The sequence below is a fragment of the Buteo buteo genome, chromosome 6 (genome assembly GCF_964188355.1).
Source record: "Buteo buteo chromosome 6, bButBut1.hap1.1, whole genome shotgun sequence".
NCBI lineage: Eukaryota > Metazoa > Chordata > Aves > Accipitriformes > Accipitridae > Buteo > Buteo buteo.
This window is the reverse complement of record NC_134176.1, coordinates 12213455-12234457: the sequence shown is the minus strand read 5'-3', so window position 1 is coordinate 12234457 and position 21003 is coordinate 12213455. Positions and strand designations below refer to the sequence as shown.

At 48.5% G+C, this 21003-nt stretch overlaps 1 protein-coding gene across 1 annotated transcript; it reads left to right on the top strand.

Annotated features, from left to right (window-relative positions):
- Positions 1-380: 380 nt before the first annotated feature.
- On the top strand, positions 381-20319 carry TNFAIP2 (TNF alpha induced protein 2). The gene is made up of 12 exons (XM_075029778.1): positions 381-427; positions 7452-7803; positions 9784-10411; positions 12057-12171; positions 13430-13555; positions 14397-14497; positions 14586-14684; positions 14854-14977; positions 15898-16020; positions 16917-17072; positions 18196-18317; positions 18738-20319. The coding sequence occupies exons 2-12, from the start codon at positions 7464-7466 to the stop codon at positions 18877-18879; spliced, it is 2076 nt and encodes a 691-aa protein (XP_074885879.1). The 5' UTR covers positions 381-427; positions 7452-7463; the 3' UTR covers positions 18880-20319.
- Positions 20320-21003: the final 684 nt, after the last annotated feature.

Below are 21003 nucleotides of genomic sequence, written 5' to 3'. Positions count from 1 at the left end.
AACGGTGCCTTTCCAAACCTGCAATGGGGACACATCACACATACAACCCCCCCCCCCCGCCCGGCAGCGAGGCCTGGGTACCGCCGTACCCCATCCACCGCTCCCTCAGGGCACGACGCGGGGGCTCAGCTCCCCGGCAGGGGCAGAAGCCCCCACGCCCGGGGCCAGCCGCCCCCCCCCCCCCCCCCCAACCCTCCGCGGGGACTTCTTCTCCCCCGTCGGAGGGGATTTCTCGCTTCCCTTCGGCTCGAGCCCATTTGGGGAGGGGAGGCGCAGCCGGAGTTCCCCCAGCCAGCGGGCTCCCTGCGTAGCCGGGTCCCCGCCTCCGCGCCCTCCCCTTATAGCCGGGCTGCCCCGGGGCTCCGCAGCCAGCGCCGCCCGCCGCCGCCCCGCCAGCCCGCCCGGGACCCGCCGCCGCCGCCGCCGAGTAAGTCCTTCGTGCCGCCTGGCCGTGCTGCGGACCTCGGGCCTTTCCCCTTCCTTCCCCGTAGGGCCGGCGTGTCTCTCCCGCTTCTCCCTCCCGGCTCACTTGTTGCAAGGCTAGCGAGCGCCGAGGCTCCCCCGTTGGGTCCGGGAGAGGGGAGGAAGGAGTAAGTGGAAGGGGCTAAAGGATGGAGTCGCGGGCTAAGCGACAGATTTCAGCCCCCACCTTGTCATTGCCGGCATAGAGAATAAATCGGGCTGCTGCGAGGAGGACGGCAGCTCCAGACACATCCCGGGGCTGGGGACGGACGGTGAGAATGTGTCTGGCAATTGCATTGACAGCTGCGTCCGGTTTCTGTCGCTCATCCCCCAAATTTTAGGGCACGAACACAGGCTGCGAGCAGTGATTCCTGTTGCTGTCCCCCCGACCCCCCCCAACCCCTTCCCCAAAAGCTGGACGTAGGTCTTGGGCACCGAAGCATCCTAAACCCAGACCAGGCACTGGGATCCAGGTTCAGCGTGGCACTTCCCACCCCCTCCTCTTTGTTCGGAAGGAAGCGGTTTTCTCCCAAATCACAGGAAAATAATTGGGTTATGATTCACTCAGCCCAATGGCCCTGGAAAAACACCATTTCAGTGCCTGGATCCTGGATGGTCCCAGGCAGCCCCTGTGCCCTGCACCCTGCCAGGGTCGCTGCACTGACCTGGCACATTTCTGCGTTGCCATGCTCGCCATTTTGTGACTATTTTTTTTCCTAGTCAGGCAAGTCCCACTGCCCCTAGGACCTGCCTTTTCCCAGAGCACTGAAGTGCCTGTCAAAACTCCCTCCTATCCTTGGGCAGCTGCCCCACATCCACTGCAGGCACAAAGTGAAGGCTTCAACCTCAGGGTTAGGATCCTCAGCGTGTTTAAAGTAGGATTTCTTCTTGAGGCTGCTGCAAAGTAAGGAAGAGACTTTCTGTGACTGGAGCATATGGCTGATCTAGAAGCCGTGGTCCCTCACCATCATACCCAAGTTCAGAGCAGAAAACCTGAAGAAACAGTCATTCTCCAAGGCATTCAACCACTTGTCCCCGCCAAGGGACTTTGAGGCTTGCCAGTTCTGATAGACGCGATCGAACAGGAGCAGAGAGCTTTGGAAAACTCAGGTTTGGGTTTGCTTCAGTCACCCTCTCTGTAAAAAGAGGCCTGGAAAGCCAAAGAGTCTGAAAGTGCTGGCAGAGGCGAGCGCTCCAGGAACTCTGGGTCTGGCTCCTGGGGATTTTGTGTATCTTCTCAGTCACTGTTAGCTCTAGCAGTGAACTTTGCAAATTCCGGGCCTGAATGCAGGATTTCGATTCGGGAATAGTAATATGAAAACAAAATCCTAGACAGCAGCAGCTGGTTTCTCTTTCAGCAGCAGCAGCAGTTTAAAATTATACTGCCCAGATTTGAAGTGAGAAGAAAAAGGAGCATATTACACTGCATTTTCTCTGTTCTTTCCCAATAACAATATCTATGTGTAATTTTCTCTTCTCTTTCGCTATTTGAAAAATTCTCACTAACAACAGGAGGCGCTGGTTTACAGACCGTTTTCAGTTGTGCCTTAGTAATTTAGGGAAACCAAATTCTCATTTAAAAATGACCAAGGCACCGAGTAACTCTATCTACGCTGTTCCCCAGACAGTGGTAACACGGTTTAATGGTGGTTTAAAGCATCTCACACCAGGTGACATCCCTGGGGATCCTCTGCCTGGTCTGCCACTGCCATTCCTCTAGGTGCCTTGGGTCCCCCATCACCCCCAGCCCCATGGGGGTGCCTGTCACTGCTAAAGCACATGGATCAAGTCCCCCAGGGAGGCTCTGCTCCTGCCTTGACTTCTTTGCTGGAGACATAGGTTTTGTTTCCCCTCGGCTTTTGACCCCATTAGGAGTAGAGCTTAGCCACCATCAGGGTGCTGTTGGACCACATGGGGTGGTGGGTGTCCCGTAGGGGTCCCCGGACAGGAGCATGGATTTGAGCAGCACAGTAAAATTTCAAGGTGGGGCTGTTGGTGGCCCAGCTCATCTGTGGACTGTGATTTCCCAGGGAGAGCCAAGTGGGAGCCCCCAGCTTCATGGTGTCTCCATTCAGTACCCAATCCAGCTAAAGAGAATGGATAGGAAAAAACCCACCTCCTAGGAGGGCTTCCCAACTTGCAAAGATTGGGGCTGGCACCTCTGTAGACTCTTTGCTTTGATTTATTAGCAGCTTATTTAGGTGTCACTGCAAAGTCTGAGGTACACTAAACTCAGACTGGCTGCACTGCTTTGCCGCTTCAAAAGATGGTTTGACCAGGTGCAATTTTCTCAAGTGGGCAGAGGTGACCCCAGTTCCATGGGAAGCAGGTGGGGGGAGAAAAGGCTGATGCGAATGCAGAGAACAAACTTTGCTAAATAACTCTGAATTTCTGAGAGGCTGTGGGAGTGGGGGGGATTTCCACTAAAACAAGACAAATCCCTGTGACCTAGAATGTCAGCAGGCTGGAGAGGACTGAAAATCCAAACAAATGCTTGTTAATACTGGCAGCAGCTCAGGAAAAAGCAGTCAAGAAAAAGAACAGGAAAAAAATTCAGAATAGGGGTAATTAATAAATCTCTTCCCCTGAGTGCTCTCTGGCACACTATGAGCTGCCCCTTACAAATGAGCTTACTCCTAAGTGTGCAGTGGGAAAGCCATTTCCTTCAAGGAGAAAAAGGAGAAAACAGGAAGCCACCATGCCCAGAGTCTGAGTTGTGTCCTGTGTCGTAGCTCTGCTCCAGGCGTTTCCCTTGCCCTTGCTGCCCACCCTGGAAAAGCTCCAGCCTGGGCGTACACGCCGTGATCGGCACCATGCGGGGAGTTCGCTGGGTCCCTCTCTGGTGTGCCAGCAGCCAACAGCACTGCTGTCCTAATGGTACAGGGCTTCTGTATAGGGTAGCAGAGGATGCTATGCGAGCTGTGCTGCTCTTCTGGTTGGAAACCGTAAGCTGAATATACTACGTCAAAAATAATTGGAGCTAAAGACTCCCCTGGCTCAAACTATAGTGCCACAAAATAATAATGAGGATGGTGATGATGATGATAACAGTAAATTAACAGTAAATTAGTAATAATAGGGACTTAGGATCTATGTCAAGTCTTGACCTTAAATCATTACATTTCCCAAGACTTGAATTTTAGCTCTGTGCCTGGGAAATTATTCAGCATTTCCCAAAGCGTTAACTGCTAAAATAATTAGAAGCCTGCTGGACTTTTAACAAGCTTTGATTTGTGAACACAGGCATACAGGAGCAGCCCATGGCCATCCGAGCCAGAGTCGAGCTCCTGGCATGTCCTGTCTGCCGCAGCGAGCAGGAGCGTGTGCTGGGGAAGGCACAAGGAGCAGTGCTGGCACAGCATCTCCCGCCCGTGGCCTCCAGACGTAACCAGTGCCATCTCTTTTTAGCTGAGTGTTTCTTGTAGAAAGTGGGGTTTTTTTCTATAAGAAAGTTTTTAATAGGAATTTTCTTATAGGTGTTTGTTACAGTAAGTGGTTGGTCATCTAATGATAAGAGAAGAGGTGGAGGGGGAGGTTTTGGTACTACTTGTCATAAGTGTCCGAGGCTGCATTTCAAGGTAGAACTGGGAGCTGGAGTTTAATGGTATTTCCTGCTGCAGATACAAACATATGCAAACCAGCAGTGGCAAACTGATGAATGCTGGGCGAACGTTCAAGCTGGCCAAATGTGAGTAAGCATAGTAGCTATTGCACTGACAGCCTTACTCAGATGTTTAACTCCCTCACTGTTTATTAGCTCAAGATGAAAAAGCACACCCTAACATGCCAATATTGCCAACAGTTCACATGCTGCTGATGTGCAGCCCCTGGACAAAAATGCTGGAGCTGATATTATCTTTCTTCTAATTCTGCTGTGGGACTTCTTTAGGCAGGTCAGGGCATAGGGACGCGCTGCAGATGATGGCTCGGTGCGCTCTGCAGAGGGACCACCGCAGGGGCTCACCCAGGCTGCAGCCCCCGGCAGCACATGCCCAGCTACCTGCTTCGCTCCCGGCACCGCCAGCCCCTGCGCTTGGCCCTTTCAGAGCATTACCAGGACAAAGTTCTGCCAGATGTTAAAAACTAGGCTTTTAACCAGCTTAGTCTTTCCCTTACAGACTCTTCTATGTGTAGTGTCATTTCAATGGTTTTCAAAGATACATGACATTCATCTTAGTGTTGAAGAAGAAGCAAAACCATTTTGAAATCCACCTTTCTGGCTGTCATTCATCAAAACAAAAGACTCTGAAAGTCATCTTTAGCTATAAGAAAGGGAGAGGTACTTTCTTTGTTTAGAAACCAAAAAAAAAAAAGGAACAATAAATGCTTTGTTTGGAATAATAGGAGAGAGAAGAAGGAATCGGCTGAGTCTGTGCTTGAATAAACAGGAAGGAAGGGATTTGGCAGAATGACTCTAAACACAGTGCTGTATTGGGAATGCAGGCTAGGAAAATAGCCCTACAAAAATTAGGAAAGTCCCAAACGCTTATAGAGAATGCCTGTTACCATGATTTTTTTTTTTTTTTTTTTTTTTTGTAACAGAAAAGTAACAAAAAGGAGCTCATTTCCACCGTTTTTAGGATTCTAGTGGGACATCCTGACTAGAGTAGCCAGAGTGAACCGTGGGGGGTTCTCCTCCCTCCCTGCCCAGTAAATGTGCTAGGGGAAGAAGTGCGTGAAGAAGTAGCTTGAGCCATGACTCACGGCCGCTGGGCAGCTCTGGTGCTCGAGCCCCCTTCGCTCGCCCATGCAACCGGCCCCACAGCCCTGGGGGACAAGGGCTCTGCTCAGCAGCAACCCAACACAGCGACCCAACGCAGCGACCCAACACAGCCACCCAACGCCTCTGGCAGCCACCGCCGTCCCGCTCAGCCGTAGAAGCACCTTAGGTTTACCTTTGTGCTTTGTCCCAGGTCACAGACCACCAGTGTAGCTGAGAGCCAGCCAGAATGTGCACACACACACACACACACACACACCTTTCTTTCCTTCCCGAATGAGTTTTCATCTTTATTATGTTTTAGAAGCAAATAGCATTACTAATCCTGAACATGACCTGGCAGCCGAAGCATGGAGAAGGAAATCTTTCAGCCGTGTCAGGCTGTAACTGCTCCACCTGGCTGCTACCACTAAGCTGATGCGTCAGAACTCTCCAAGCTGCCGGGAGCCAGCAGGAGCAATCACAATTAAAACGAAAACCACAGTCTTCCAACCAGTTTGCCCAGAAATAAGTATTACAGTTTGTATCAGCATGATGCGTATCAACAGTATAAATTTAACAAGGGTATTTGAAGATCACGCCATTGTGGCCTTATAACTGAAACCAAATTCTTTCTTTATTTAAAGCCTAATTCCTCTGCCCTTACGCAGTACAAGTAAGCCAAAACTTGCCCAACTTCTTTATACGGAAGTGCACTGGTCTCCCAGAAAGTCACTTAAAAAAAAGTGTTGTTAGAACAAAGATTGGAAACTACAAGTCACTTTATTTACAATAATTACATAGTTATAATCATTATATAAATGAATAGAATTATGCAAATAAATCTATAGCAATATATTAAATGATACATGTACCTAGATAATTCTAAATATAAATTCTAAAAAGATGTTGTTACAATAACAAATTTCTATCGTTAATTATTTGTAGCGCAGGAGTGTTGGTGGTAGAGCAGGACTCTGGCAAGATAATGTCTGTTTAAACAAGGCTAAACCACCCTGATCCTCACGCCTCGTTCCTATTTCCCCCTCAGCCAGGCGAGGATTGCTCTGGACATGCAGCAGCCCTGGTCACTAGCACCAGTTTAATTTAGCAGCCCTGGGAAAATTCCAATCTGGTTAGTGCCTGCTCTCAGAACCTTACCCCCCCCACCCCCCCCATTTCACTAGCATTTCTTTCTGCACAAGCCACGGCCCACATTTCAACATGAACAGATGGGACAACAATTCCTCCCAGGTATTTGAAAACACCCAAGTCACACTGAAGTTTCAACAAGCTGTGCTGAAGTTGCCTTGTCTTGGGACGCCGTAGTCACCCTGGGACCGTTTTGAAAATAAGATTGCGTAGACTGTGAGTGGGTTTGAAGGGTCTGAATGCATCCCTGAGCTTGCGTCTGCCACCGTAGGGATGCAGGCAGCATGTAGAGCATTGAAGCCATGCTTCTGACTGGGATTTTGGGGCCTAAAATGATAAGCCTCGTGATGCTCATATCAGGAGATACTGCTGTGCTTCCCACATTGCCATCCTTTCAACCATGTTTTTCACATCCCTGATGGTTTTGAACTCTCAGCCACCTTCTTTTGGAGCTCTCCTCAATAAAGCTAAGGATTTTATTACTAACTTAAATGGGGACACAGTTAAACCAGCAGGACTTTTGCTCAGCAAAGACTGATGCATACCTGGCTTGGTAGGCTCATCTCATTTTCATGCTGTAATTGCAGGCTCATTGTGCAATAAGTTAAATGGGTGCTTCCACAAACAGATCTACAGCCAAATGAGCAGAGATCAGCAAAATCAGGCCCTGAGGAAGGTGGGAATTAATCCTGATGCCATATAAAAGTATGGGAGTTTGTGGTTGCTTTGAATAGCCACAGGACACTTGTCCCACTCACTCATATCATTCATGTGCAGCATCCATGCTCACGTCCGTACTCCCACAGCGTCCAGTGGGAGAGCCCCGCTCTCCTGTATCCAGACAAGCTCAAGGTCTCCAATCAGGCCATCTGAATCACCCTTAAAATCACTCATCAATTTTCTCTAAGTTATTTATTAGACCAGAGAGCTGCTTCCATCCTCTCAGTTACCTGAGGTGCCGTTGCTCAGGAGCAATCCTGCAGAGCTGTCCTTATACCAGACATGTGTAGCGCTCCCCACACAGGGACAACTCATTCCAGCATTTGGTTTTTTAGTGGGAATACACCTTGCCACATTGTGCAATGGTAGTTTTTATGCAAACTGTTATAATCTGACCAGTTCTTTCTGAAATTTACAGGCTAGAAGGAAAATGATGAAATTGTTACCTTTTTTCCAAAGTGGTCCTATTGGAATACGCAATGGATCAGAGGGTTGCATTGGTGCAAACAGGCAGCTTGAAAACCCTTCGACATCAGTAGCTGAGCAAGGCCCTGCCTGTCCTGAACCTTCTGGAGACGAGATCTGGTCCAGGGACCAGGAGAAGATGAGTGAAAGGCCAGAGGCAGCCTGCAGACCCTCACGTGCATCTTCCATCACGAGCAATGGGAGCTGCACCTCTGCTGGGGACAGCCCTGAAAAGGGGAAGAAAGGAATAAAGGGAATCTTTACAAATGCACTTAAGAAAATGAAAAAGATCAAGCCACCCAGTGGTAAGTGCTCCTCCATCCTCCTTGCACCACCTCATAGGCCATAGTTTCCTCTAGAGGGGCTGCATGAGGTGGAGAATTGTCCCCTTGAGAAACAAGGGCACCGACAGACTGAAGTGACTTGGCCAAGGAGCCTGAGGAAACGTGGGTTGAGGGAGACATGACCTCAAGTCCTAGTCCTTTGGTACCAAGGGCACACTCCTTGAGAAACTGCCAGTTTGCAGGTTTTCTGTCCGAAACGAAACTTATTTCTACCTCTCATGGGGGCACAGAGATCTGTGAGTAGGTGAGAAACCAAAGCTTACCTCTCTGCTCTGTTCCTCCATGAAACTACCACCCTGTGAAATCTCCTCTTCCCCCAGGGACAGCAGTGAGCAGCACGTGTAGGTCTTTCCCGGGGCTGATATATAAACATACAGCTCCTCCAGTCATGGGCACTGTCCCTGCAGGGTGCTTAGAGAGGTAGAAAAATATCTGCTCAGTGAAACCCAGAACTGGAGATGGAAGTGTCCTTTGGCACTTCCAAGGCTCCCTTGCCACCTCAGGTGACACATCTTGTTACCTGATTCATAAACTTAGCAAGCTGTACCTTAAAATAAGTTCATTTTTTAGTCCTACCTTCTTTACTGGGGCCTCTTCCAAAGTCTCACTGTTTTAGTACAAATTATTTCATTTCCAGGCAAGCCTTTACCTGGCTAGTTGGCATCTCTTTCTCCATGTGCCAGATGTTTTCCCTAACTGGTGGTTTTCCTTCTCGGCCTTGAATTTGCTCAGCTAAATGAACTGAGTCTGCTGAAAACAGGCCCTTCGTGCCTTTGTTCTGACTGCCACATTTCCCCATTCCCAATGTCTTGTTTTGAAATAAAGCAACCAGAATTGCAGAAAATATTCCAGATGAGATACCACTGATGCCTGGTACAATATGTTACTATTTTCCTATCTTAGCTGGACATTCCTCACTGGATACATCCTGGGGTCATATCTGACATTTTCACCATCATCTCACAGTAATGATTTACTAATTCTCCAGGCATCTCTCTTCTTCCTCCATCTCAGGCTGATTCACATCCAGCTTGCAGCAGAAAATCCTATTTGTTACTAAGTAACCTTTGTTCTATTGAATTTGTATCTTATACTTTGTGCTATTGAATTTCAGCCCATTTACTATTCAAGTTATCCCGTTGTTCCTGTATCACACACCAAGCCCTCAGTTTCGATAATGTCTCTGAACTTTGTGTAATCAGCAGATGCCATTAGGGCACTCCCGGCTTTTGTGCCACAGTCTCCAAGGAGAATATGAAGTAAGATGAGTTTCATGAATAATGTAAGCTTTCTCCACCCAGGGTTCTCCATACGAAGCTTACACACATAGCAAAACTTATTCTGGGGTATAACTTCTCCAGTTTAACTAATAATTTCCCAGATTGCACCATATCAAGTAGTTCAGATAAAATAGTTCAATTGTATTTATCTTGCCTGCTAAATATGTCCTCCAAAAATATTTCGCAGGTCAGATTGTGCCAACCTATTTCTGGAACACCCATGTGGTATTTCCTCTAGCACATCTTATTTAGCTACATCTTTCCATCTACACTTTTTCTAAAGCCATGCTTCTGACTTGAGGTCATATTAATGTGAAGGGGGATAATAAATAAATAAATAGATAGATAGATAAATAAATAAAACTCCACAAATCTAAATTTAGGGGAAAAAAATACAGGTAGCTCATGAATAGCTGTCCATATGTAACACATTGGTGATGGGTATTTAGATTTCCATTTCCCCACTTAGAGGCAAGCTAGAAATAACCTGATATTTAAATAAACAGAAGAATTTTCTATATGGTGAAGGAGCCTAAGATCTAACACTATAGAACTGTAAACATTTTTTTTAAAAAGTATTCCAGAGCCATCATTTTTTTAAAAAAAACAGAAATTCAAATCTTCACTACTGGGTAAAGAAAGGCTGTTCTTTTTTCACCAGTCAAACAAGTCATGGAACTCCTTGAAGAGCAAAAGCTTTGTGATGCTGCTCAGCATCTGATTGTCCTGGAGAAGACCCTGTCTAGCAAAAGTGAGGAGGGACTGAACATCAGCCAGCAAGACGTTGAGTCCGTCTACGAAGTTCTGAAGCACAAAGTCTTCAGCATCTTGAAAGACTCCGTACTGCTAGCAAAAACAAACCCAGAACTGCTGCAGCAGGCTGTAGAAGTACTGAAAGAGCAGGAGAAAGAAGATCAGAACTACACGTCGGAGAATCCACCTGACCAAAACATGCAGTTTAGACCTAGAAAATGGAAAGACCTTTGGATGGCTACAGTAAAGGAGTCAGTAGAGACTCGAATGAAGGACACAAGCCATACTTCTAGAACTGAGAACCTCTCCACAGTTGGCCAGAACCTCCTGCACATGGGAAAGACAATGAAAGAAGATTTGACAGTGATTGTAAAGTACATTAAACAGCTTTATCCCCCTGAGTTTAATGTGTTCAGCACATATGCAGAACTCTACCACAATTATTTTGCATCCCAGGCGAAGAAAAATGCTGAGTCTCATCTGGAAGACAAGGATATTTACCTTCTCCTCTCATGGGTGCACAACATATATCCAAAGTAAGTGAGACTTTTACACATGTTTACCCCTGGTGATCAGCACAGGTTCACTGACTGCAAAACCAGGCATTTGCTTGATTTATGGATCAGTATCACTGTGATGCAGTCTGGCACCTGGCTAGGTTTTGGTGTCACTGGCATCGTGCTGATGGCCAGGACAGTTGGAAGGGACACACTGAAGGATGCTAGTCTGTAAACCATGGGCTAACCCCACCATTCAGGCTTCTGGGCAACAGATATACACACAGATGTTTAGGGCTTCACTTCTGGCGTAAATTGGACAGGTTCATTGCCCTGATCTCTATTCCAGTTGCAGACCTGAACTAATTCTTGGAAAATTTGGGAATTTCAGCCCTCTGGACCAGACAGCAGCCAATAATAGAACAACCTGAGATACAATTATCCTGGGCATCGAGGGTGTTGCTTAGGTGTTACCCACAGTCTATGCTCTCCTCCCAGTTAGGCAACCAAAGGGTGCATCCCTGTGAGAGGACATCATCAGCCAAGGGTCACCCTTCATCCTCACAAGCCCTGTATGTTATAGAACTGAAAATATTCCTTGTTGTGGCTTATAGTACTGGATGGAGAATTGAGAGCTCTCATTTCTTAGGTGAAAACCAGTAAATACACCAGCAGCGTTTCTTCTGTTCTAAAGCCATTCAACCTTCACCTCCACTTTTTCCTTCTCATGTTTCACTGGCGGAGTATAATGAGTCAGTGTTGACGCTGGAAGTTCTCCAGAGCCAGCGCTGTGCTCTCGGTCAGGATATTCAGGCCTGAACCAGCGTGTGTTTGGAAATCAGTAGCTGCGAGGAGCACGGCTCAGCCACAGCAGCACAGCCTGGTACTGGGGACGGTGTTGGCCACGGCAGCGGCTGCTTTGCAGTGTGTTCCCAGAGGCCACGTCCAGATGTCTGCTGAGGGACCACCGTCTCCATAGCTGGCAGTGAAGGGAGCAGCGAGGAGGAGGAAGAGGAGGAGGAGGAAGGTTGCACAACAGCCTGGCCCCAGGTTCCAGTGTCATATCAGAAACAGCCCATGTGTGGGAAGCACGGCGGTGTACCCATGTGGAGCTGGGTGATGTGCAAACATGGGGCTCAGGCGATGTTCAGGGTTATTCTCTGCAGCTCCAGAAGGAGAGGCTGCTTCCAAATCAGCCCCCCAAAACCAAGTGCTGGCCTGAGCCACCCACAGCTGGCAGATCCCTTCCCTCAAAGCTGCTCAGGAGCACCTGGCTCAGCCAGCATGCGGTGGGGATGTGACAGCAGGATATGAAACCACCCACCCCATTCCCAATTAGCCACAAAATGCCAGCTTTTCATCTGACCACCTCTATAGATGGAGAGAGGTCGCGTCCTGGGGCTAGATGCTTCAGGTCCCCCATCCCCACCAGAGCTCAGTGGCCGGTGCTCAGGAGCTCGGCAGAACATGACTGCATTCCCCAGCATTGCTTGGGCTCCCACCCTCACAGGTCTCACCCCTGACACAGATTCAGCTCCTCCAAGTCCTGCCTGGACTAAGGACAATGTACATTTCCATCTGTTTTTTCACTGATAGCCTCAAAAAGCGTCAGTGATTTTCATCAACAGCTGTCTTGCATTACACTGCCCTTGGAAAATGTGATTGTTTGGCTTTTTCATTCCAGAGATATGAGAAAAGATCGTGTTTTAGCCGAGGAGTTGGAAAAAGTTAAGCTTGGAAGCCTTTTGCCATCAAGTCTGAGCAAAGAGCTTGAAAAGAAATACCTTGACAGTGAAGAGGTGAGAATCTGTTCAGTCCCCCCTCTTCCCTTTACTACTCCCATATGACCCCTCGGAGGAGCTCTGACTTGTCCTGCACACATAACTTCTCACCTGTGAGCCACACACCCTTCCAGAGACAAGCAAAAGCAAGAATGCTATTGTTTCTTTTGGGGGGACAGGTCGGCTTGCTGCTAGATGGGACTTGCAGAGCGAACTTGATAGCCCTGTGAGCCATCAGAAAAGAACTGCTCTGTTCTCACAAACCTTGTGGTAGGAAGGTGGGGAAAAATCCAACAACAAATCTTTATGGGTAATTTTCCGGTTATCTGTTAAATCCCCAGAGGGATTTATGCTCCTTCTCGCGGATGATGGATTCAGAATTACTTCTGGTCTCTGCAGCAGTGCCAGACCTTGGGTGAGCGCAAAGCATACAGGTCTGGTCTTGAAAAATCTGTTTCTTTGATGGAGAATTGCCTGTTCTGCAGAGCATAACAGTTGCTCTGGTTTTTGGATCACACTTGCCTTAATGGAAACAAGAAGCAACTTTTACAGTACTCCCAGATCTTAGGGCTTTTGGCATTTGGGGCTGGAATTCCTGGAAAATGAGAAGACAAGTTCCAGATTTAGCTGTAGCCTGTGATGATTTGCATATGGGAAGCGGTGGGTGTGAGGGCTGCAAGGCGCATGAACAAGGCACCTGGAGACCAGAAATATATGCCAGCCACCGTACAGACCATTTCCAAAGCCTTGCTGCACAGCGTGCACACAAGAGGGGCTGGGGCAGAGAAAACCTGAGAACATTTTGTTTCACTTCCCAATGCTCGTAAGATGTCAGAAGGGCTCATGAAAAGCGATTGCAAAACCAGGCCCAGAGGGTAGCACCGAATGTGACACACAGGCAATGCGTGACTGGGGGAATTTGGGCTCCGGCACGCGTAGCTGCCTGTAACCTTCTTATCCACCGCTCCCCTCCCCTGCCCTCCAGACCACCACTGACGTGGTGAGGTGGCGGGCAGGGACATGGATCTTGGTCTTCATTCCTACCCTGAAATATTCAACTCGTTATTGCATAGGTGGATATTGTGGGGGGGTTGTCCTTGCTGCCGTGAAGTGGTGGGAAAGGCATCTCGTGACAAGGAGCCTTAATTTCTCAGCCAGGGCCAAGGAAAAAGTCTGATGAGCCAGACAAATGGTGGGTGGGCAAGTAAAACCTGCATATGGCAGGAGCCGCTACATCCGCTTTGTGGTAAATGCTGTTGTTCTTCCTTCCCTAAAGGCTACTATCAAAAATTCACTGAGCAAATGTTTAGATAAAGAAATTCAAAGATGGAAAGAAGACAAAGAACCGGAGAAACTAAATGGGCATTTTCAGAGTGAACTACTAGCAATATTTGTTATCCAGGTAATACAGATATATATGAAAAATAAACAATTGCATCCTGCACATATTTAGGCTTTGAGAGCAACTATGGTCAATGCAGGAAAGCAAAACACCAAGTCGCTTGTGTAGGGCAGTAGTAGAGGTAGGTGGTACAGGGGAGCCCATACGCAACGGTCTGGCACGGTCCTGGTCTACCACGTGCTGGAAACAAACTCCTCTATAAGCAAAACAAGCAGGAAAGCTGCCTTGGTTTCTCCCTGTGCAGTCTCTTCTGCACCCCCAGCCAACACCAAGCCACTAGGTGCTGGCTAATGTAGCAGCAGAGAGACCAGAGACAGGTTTAGCCGAGCGAGGAAGCCGCACGGTGCTGTTGCCTTGCTTGCTCCCAGGGAGACTGTCACGGGCAGAGCACTCCAAGTGCTCACACCCTTTCCCCATGCTCAACACTCTCCCTCCTCTGGCTATAGAGGATTAGTAGAGTTTGTTATTAAAAAATAAACCTTGCATGTGTTGAGATTTTTGTCCTTAAATTGTTTTTTTTTTAAAGCAATCATATGACATTCAGCAAAAAAAGCAAAAAAACCCCAGGTGTCATTTTCCCCATTTTCTCAGCTATTTTATAGCCTTTCTTTAACGCTTCTTTCTTCTTTACTTCTGTCCCCATTTGAAGATGGGGTTCAAAATTGGCTTGAACCCACCAAACAAGTATAGCTGCTCTGCACGGTCCCTGGCTCGGTCGCAGCGGGGGATGCAGGAGAGCTGGGTGCAGTTACCGCAGTTAAGGATCTGTAGCCATTCTAACCAGCAAACCTGCCCTTTTTGGAGCAGGCGACATTTAAAGTTGATCTTGTTCGTTTGTTAGAGTATCTACAGCGGCCAGAAGCGAGCCAAGGACATCAGCGCGGCAGTGGGCGAGGAGCTGTCGGATCGCCTGTCGAAGGAGCTGCCTGCCTTCCTGAAAAGGTGCGGTCGGGCAGCGTCGGGCAGCGGGGCTGGCAGGGCCACCCGGGGCACGCACTCATCCGCCTCTCCTCTTCCATCTCCCCTCCAGCTACAAGGATGCTTTTGAAGACTTTAAGGAGAAAAGCAAGAAGCACAGATACTACAAGGCTATACTGATTGCAAATATTAACAATTGCTGGAATTTTAGGTAAGGGTCCAAAAGAAAAGGCTTTGCTCCTTCCTCTGCAGGCAACGGACAATAGTGTGGCAGAGGGGAGGTACTCCAGAGTGGGCAGAGGAAGGTTTGGAGACCTCCGAATTTCCCTCTCTCTCTTTTGAGGACAGATTATTCTGACCTTGCTGATATTTCCCTGCAGAGACTACGCAGAGAAAAACATGGCAGAAGCGGACTACAATAAAGCCAGTATCCTCAGCACTCTCGGCGACATTGAAAACAGCGGCTTTGATGTGCTGCTTCAACAGCTGTTTGCCCAGCTGAAGGTACCCTACCCATGACCCACAACCTCCTGCCCTATGGCTCAGCCTGTGCCAGTGCTGGGCATGTTCTCCTGCCGTGCTATCGGCTGCCCAAATCTCTGATTGAAATGGAGCAAAGTTCAGAAGGGCATCGCTGCCAGGAAACTCAGGCTCACCTCTCCTTGAGCTGCTCCTCGAGCCTGCAGGCAAAATGGGCGCAGCTACATAGGCGTTACTGTGCAGATGAACATAGAATGTGCTGATCACATCTAAGATAACTGCTGCAGGAGGGAGAATCTCAACCTGCAAGAGTTTACACTCCAAACTGTAGGAAGCAATCACAAATGACATGAACTGCGATTACGCAGCTTTTGGCTTCTTCATAAAGGTGGCCTGAAAGGCACTTTTGGCTTCTTTCTTTTTTTTTCTTTTTTTTTTTTTTTATATATAACACAAGCCTTTTAAGTTAAGGAAGTGTGGTGGAGGAGAAGGCGTAGGAGTCAGGAACGTTCAGCCACAATCTCTCCTGCTTTCTCTGTAGGGCCTTTTGGAAGGCATGACAGAGCAGGGGTGCTTTTTTTATTTTCATATTTATTTACTGTGGCCAAGAAAACTTGTGATTGAAAATGTCTCATAATGATTCATGTTTTTCCCTGATGGTTCCATAATTCTCTAATCAGACAAGACGGTATGGACAAAACATTAACAATGTAGAAATAAAAAAGCATCTCCAATATAAGCCTCTCAAGCCCTCAGTCATCTTCATCATGAGAAACCCAGTACAGCCCCCTCTTCCCCTGTCCCCGTAAGTCATCGTCACATGTCCCTGCACAGGACTGCACACCACGCTGTCGCTATGTAGGATACTGTACATATAGAAATGCTAAATATACATGTGCATAGAATTCGTTTTGAGGCAACTAAGCAGATTTCCCTTTTTTCAGCCAATTTATAAGAAGTTTACAGAAAATAAGTGGGACTCCAGCAATGAAATTATGAATGAGATCATTAAAACCACCAGCAAACACATTTCAGACTTCCGGACCCTAAAGGACCCTTTCTACCATGTAAGTCCAAGAGAAATATTGGCGGGATTATGGGATGCCAAGGCTGCATTTTCAGCACTGATACTCTGCGACTCGAGTTGCCTTGACCCGTATTAAGCTGGTGAGCTGGCCTGGCATCGGAGAGCCCTTTCAGGCAGGATTTCCATCAGCATGCAGTTTACTTAGATTAGCCAAATAAATCTCACTCTTCTCCAACAGAAGCAAACTCCTGTAGCTCTGCTGCAGTGTTTGCAGAGAAAACCACCCCTTCTGTAGCGAAAATGCTTTAGGGACTACCAAAAATACGGCTTTATTTATGTACGGGTTTGGTTTAGCAACCCTGAAGCACAGACGCAATTGCATGGTTCTGACTCATGGCTCCTTTGATTGCCCTAAGGACTGGAGGAGATGGATGCAGCTGGGACAAATCCCAGATAACTGAGCCGCAACCACATTTTCAGTAGTGCTGGGGTATATATCAAACATCATTATATAAAAAAATCTTTGATTTCCTGCCTTTGTCTTTTTAGTAGATGAAACAAAATTATGATGTTTTGTGTATTAGAGAGAGGAACAGGAGGAGCAGCATGAATTCCTGTTTCTCTGGAGTACTGTTACTTCTTTAACACACAGAGATCATTTCTATGCTTTAAACTCTTCCCAGAAGGAAACAACAGTTGGAAATTCCCACATTTCATTAGTTTGAGTACAAAGAAATTCTCGGCATCTAGGATGTCCCGTAACCAGTTGTGGGGAGGTTGGCAGCTAGCGCCATTCCCGATGTGTGATCAGCAGCAGGCATTTGGTGGGGCACATCTTAGAGCACCCAAGATGTTTTTGTCCTCCATCCACACACATGGCTTGTTCTGTCCCCAAGCAAAAGACAGATGGATGACCCCCCCTCTCCTTCCCAACAGGCTATCATGGAGAAGATCCACGCCCGTTTGGTTAAAGAGTACATTGTGAGGCTGCTGAAGAGGAAAGTCAGCCTGAAAACTCCAGCACAACAGCAAAACCTGGCCCAACACATCTCCAAGAACGCTGCTGATCTGGAAGCCTTCTGCACCAGCAATGTACGTGAGTGCTCGCTGCGTCCGCAAGAGCACGGGGCATGGGCACACTGAAAAACAGGAAAATACATTTTATGGGGCCTCTTGTTAAACTTTCCAACTCAGCTTAATTTCCTGGAAGGCAGGACCTTAGATAGAAAGAGGTCTCCAAGTGCCTGTGGCAGGAAGGCTCCCCTGCCACCAGCCTGCCCTCCCCCGCATGGAGAGCGATTATTTCATCTTCTGTCCCATGGACAGCAGTTGCCTTTTGAAGATTTATATTAATAGGGTCAGAAGATTTAGCTAAACACTGCACTGCTCTGGTTTCAGTACAGCTTGTGTGGAGTCTGGGTTTTGACTTTTCCCTTTCGCACTTGATTTCCCTTACTCTGCTGCTTTTAGGTCAGGCAGGGGCTGGCATGGGCAGTGCTGGGTCTCTGGGACACAAGAGTTTCCTCCACAAGAGGCATGGCTGAAAGACCCCTCTCTGTCCTCTGAGAACACCTTCCTCCTTTCACGCCTCTAAATTTGCCTGCAAAAAAGCTAAGCCAAGCCCTGTCCTCTACCATCCCACGTACATCTGACTGGAGAAGGAACAAGCCTGAGCATCGCTCGGCGTGGGCAGGAGGTCAGCCAGCCGATGCCTTGGGACATCCAATGACCAGAAAACAGGTCCAGTTGGGGCTTTTACCTGAGTGGGCAGGGAGAGGATTTTGGCAATGCCTGGAGATGCTAAAGGCAGGGTTGTGTGCAGACAGCATGTGGCAGTGCATTACCTTGCCCATCAGACCTCACACACACACCGGGCAGCATAGAAACCCAAGGAAAGGAAAACATGATTGAGGGAGGAGCAGAGAGAGTTTGTTGAAGTGGATGTGGAAACCTCAGTCTTGTGGCAAACCCTACACCACTTGCGTAAGAGGATTAAAAAGCACCACAAAACTAATCCAATTTCTCCAAGGCTGGTCCAGGCTAGAAACATCACTGAAAACAGTGAGGCACCTCAAATCGCTGCCATGTCCTTCTCCATCACCAGGAAACAGCCTCAGGAGCTGGCTTGGCAGCACCCCTGGTGAAACACAGCTCCTGGGCTGGGTGGAGGTTTGCACCTCCACGATGCCCTGCTGACCGCTTTCTCTTCTGGCAGGGCTCTCAAGCAACGTGGCTGAATTCGGCGCTCCCCAAACTGGCTGAAATAATCCGACTTCAGGATTTAGGTGCTATTAAAATTGAAGTTGCAACACTCGCCACGACATACCCAGATATCCGGTAAGAGGTGCTGAAACAGATTTGCAAATACTCGTATGGAATTTTAGCTGAGCCAGGAAACAGGCAGATATGAGTATAGGTGAGGTTCATATAGCCTGAGTCTATAAAAACAGGTGGGGGCTGCCTGCCAGGCTGTGGCAATCCCAGTGCCATCGGACAACAAAATAAGATATTAAAAAAAGCCTATTTATATATTCCAAATTCTGGTCTGGTTTTCTCCTTTGTCTTGGAGATTCCCTACCCTACCCCAAGTGTCCTGGGATGGTGCTGGGTCCCATGTAGGATAGCCAGATGCCAACCTGGCGCCTGCCAGGGACCTCAGTGCCATGGCAGGGTGGGGGCCGTATCCTGGCGCAAGGGACCAGGCACGCGGCGATCTGCAGCAGGAGATAACACCTACCCATTTTTCTTTTTCCACAGCAAAAGGCACCTGGAAGCATTCCTGTACATCAAAGCCAATTTGTCACGCAGTGAACTCAAAAGCGTCCTGGGCTACTTGGCAGACAGCACAGCATCCACGCCACCCGGGGCCCCACTCTTCTCCAACATAAACGTGTCCTAGGCCAAGCCACCCCTTGGCACGCTCCTTGTGCCGGACTGTGGGCTAAGCCCGGGATGGAGACCATCCTCTGGAGTGATGCACAGCGCACGCTGCCGCCTTTTCCTACGGAAAACACTTTGTCCTAACCTGGTGCTCAGCATCTTTACAGGAATCACTGTCCTCCATGCACAGCTGGGAAAAGGGGGCACCCGTGGGTGGAGCAGTGCTTGCAAGGAGCAGGGCTGCTCCTCACAGCAGTCACAGACTCCTTCCAAGGTCTCCTAGGGGCCACCACGTTCTCTGCCTGGACGCTGCCCTGGTGCTCTGACCTCCGTCTACCTCACAGGGTGCCACGAAGGCCACGTCACTGACTCCCCAGCTAGCTCAGGCTGAGCACGTACCTCCTGTGTAGCTTTTTGTCTTCTAAGGAGACAGAGGGAAACGAAAAACGAAGCCAAAATCTAGGGATGTTGGAAAAGTCCCATGTGAGCGTGCTTGCACCCCATCGGCCTTCCTCTGAGCCAGGCAGGGGTGGCTGCATTAGGCTGATGGGAGAGGCACCAGGTTTGGGGTGAGGAGGAGCTGTTGCTCAGCCACGGCAGGATTCCCGCTGTCCCCCTGCGCTGCAGCATCCCCAGATCTGGGGCTTGGAGCGGCCTCGGCTGCGCGCTCTGCCCCGTGCAGCAGCGTTGCCCAGGGGCATCGAGGTTTCCGAACCGGCCCCGGAGAGCCCTGGCTGTGCCCACAGCAGCGGTCCAGCCAGGGCAGCGAGTGCTTCCTTCACCTCTGTGAGGTGGGAGCGCCCGAGCCCCCGGCAGCCACCAGCCGCTCTGCAATGACCCCGTCCAGCGCATCCGCACTGGGGTGGCACCCCGCTAACAGAGCGTTAGGAGCCAGCTGCCTATTGGAATGGATCATGTGGGGTAAGCCCCAGCATCTAGTAAAGCACTTTGGGTGTTGCTTAAGCCTTCCCTATTGAGGCCATGACTTTTCCAGACCCCATTGAAGTCATAGGCTTTGGATGGGTGGTGGAACTGGTCTCAAATGCCATTAAAATGTACTGAGCACCCTGTGTGCGTCACCATTTTCTTGCTCACTCTTTCCCCTCTTGCTGTGAGGTAGATATGATGTGAAAACACAGATGGGTCTGTTGTGAAACTACGTTTTGTTTTTACAGCCCAGTTTTTTGGGAAGCAAAACACTTGCCAGAACAACAATGTGTTTAGTTGAAGACCTCTCCCTTCTGTTTTTCTGTGTTTCAACTTTTGTATCAGGCTGTAGAAAGTCAGTTCGGAAGGGAGACACATAGTGACTGTGCAAACCATGTAATGTATTTATATGCATATGCAGTATACCATTGGTGTATTTTTGCATCCAATTTTTTTTTCTCAGTTAGAGATATTAATTTGCAATGTTTATATTTAAACAGTATTCAAATATGCTAGAAAAGTGACTCATTTATTCTGTCTCTGGCTGTTGTTTACTGTGTTGCCGCATGTAGTCCTATGTACTCCTTCAAAGGGCCAATTCTTCCACTACTCCCAGCCTGCTCCGGTGAATGTCACCCACTGGTTCCAGGAAGGGAGCCTCTTACTGGACTACAGACAAGCTGGAAACGCAGAGGCACCCTCTGTTTGTGCTGTGTGTGGGTCTCATAGCATGGCTTTCCTTGCTCTCTGGAGCAAGGACTGCTGCGTGCACTGTGTTTATGGCATCTGGTATAACAAGGTCCAACACATCAGCCTCTAAGCACTACCGCAGTCTCAGTGTTGAATAATAAAAGATATATATTTGACACACATCTCATCCTTACTGCTCTGGCATCCCCCTTTCTCCATCTCTGTTGTCTCCTCCGGTTCATACAAGTCTTTAGCAGATGCAGCCCACTAGAATTTGGCCCCAGCCAGCCCTGCTGGCCCCCTTTTACCCTCCTAGCAGCTGCTGTTAAACCTGTGGCTTTGCTGCTGTCTGCAGTGAGACAGATACAGGAGTCCCCGGCCAACAGGTTATATGACAAAATTGTATACCGGGAGAAAAGCAGTGCTTTGGTTTCAGGCTGCTGCCTGGCCGTGGGTAGTGCAAACCACCCACTCCTTCCATAAGCACACTCATGCTCACGCAAAACTCATATATACACATAATTTA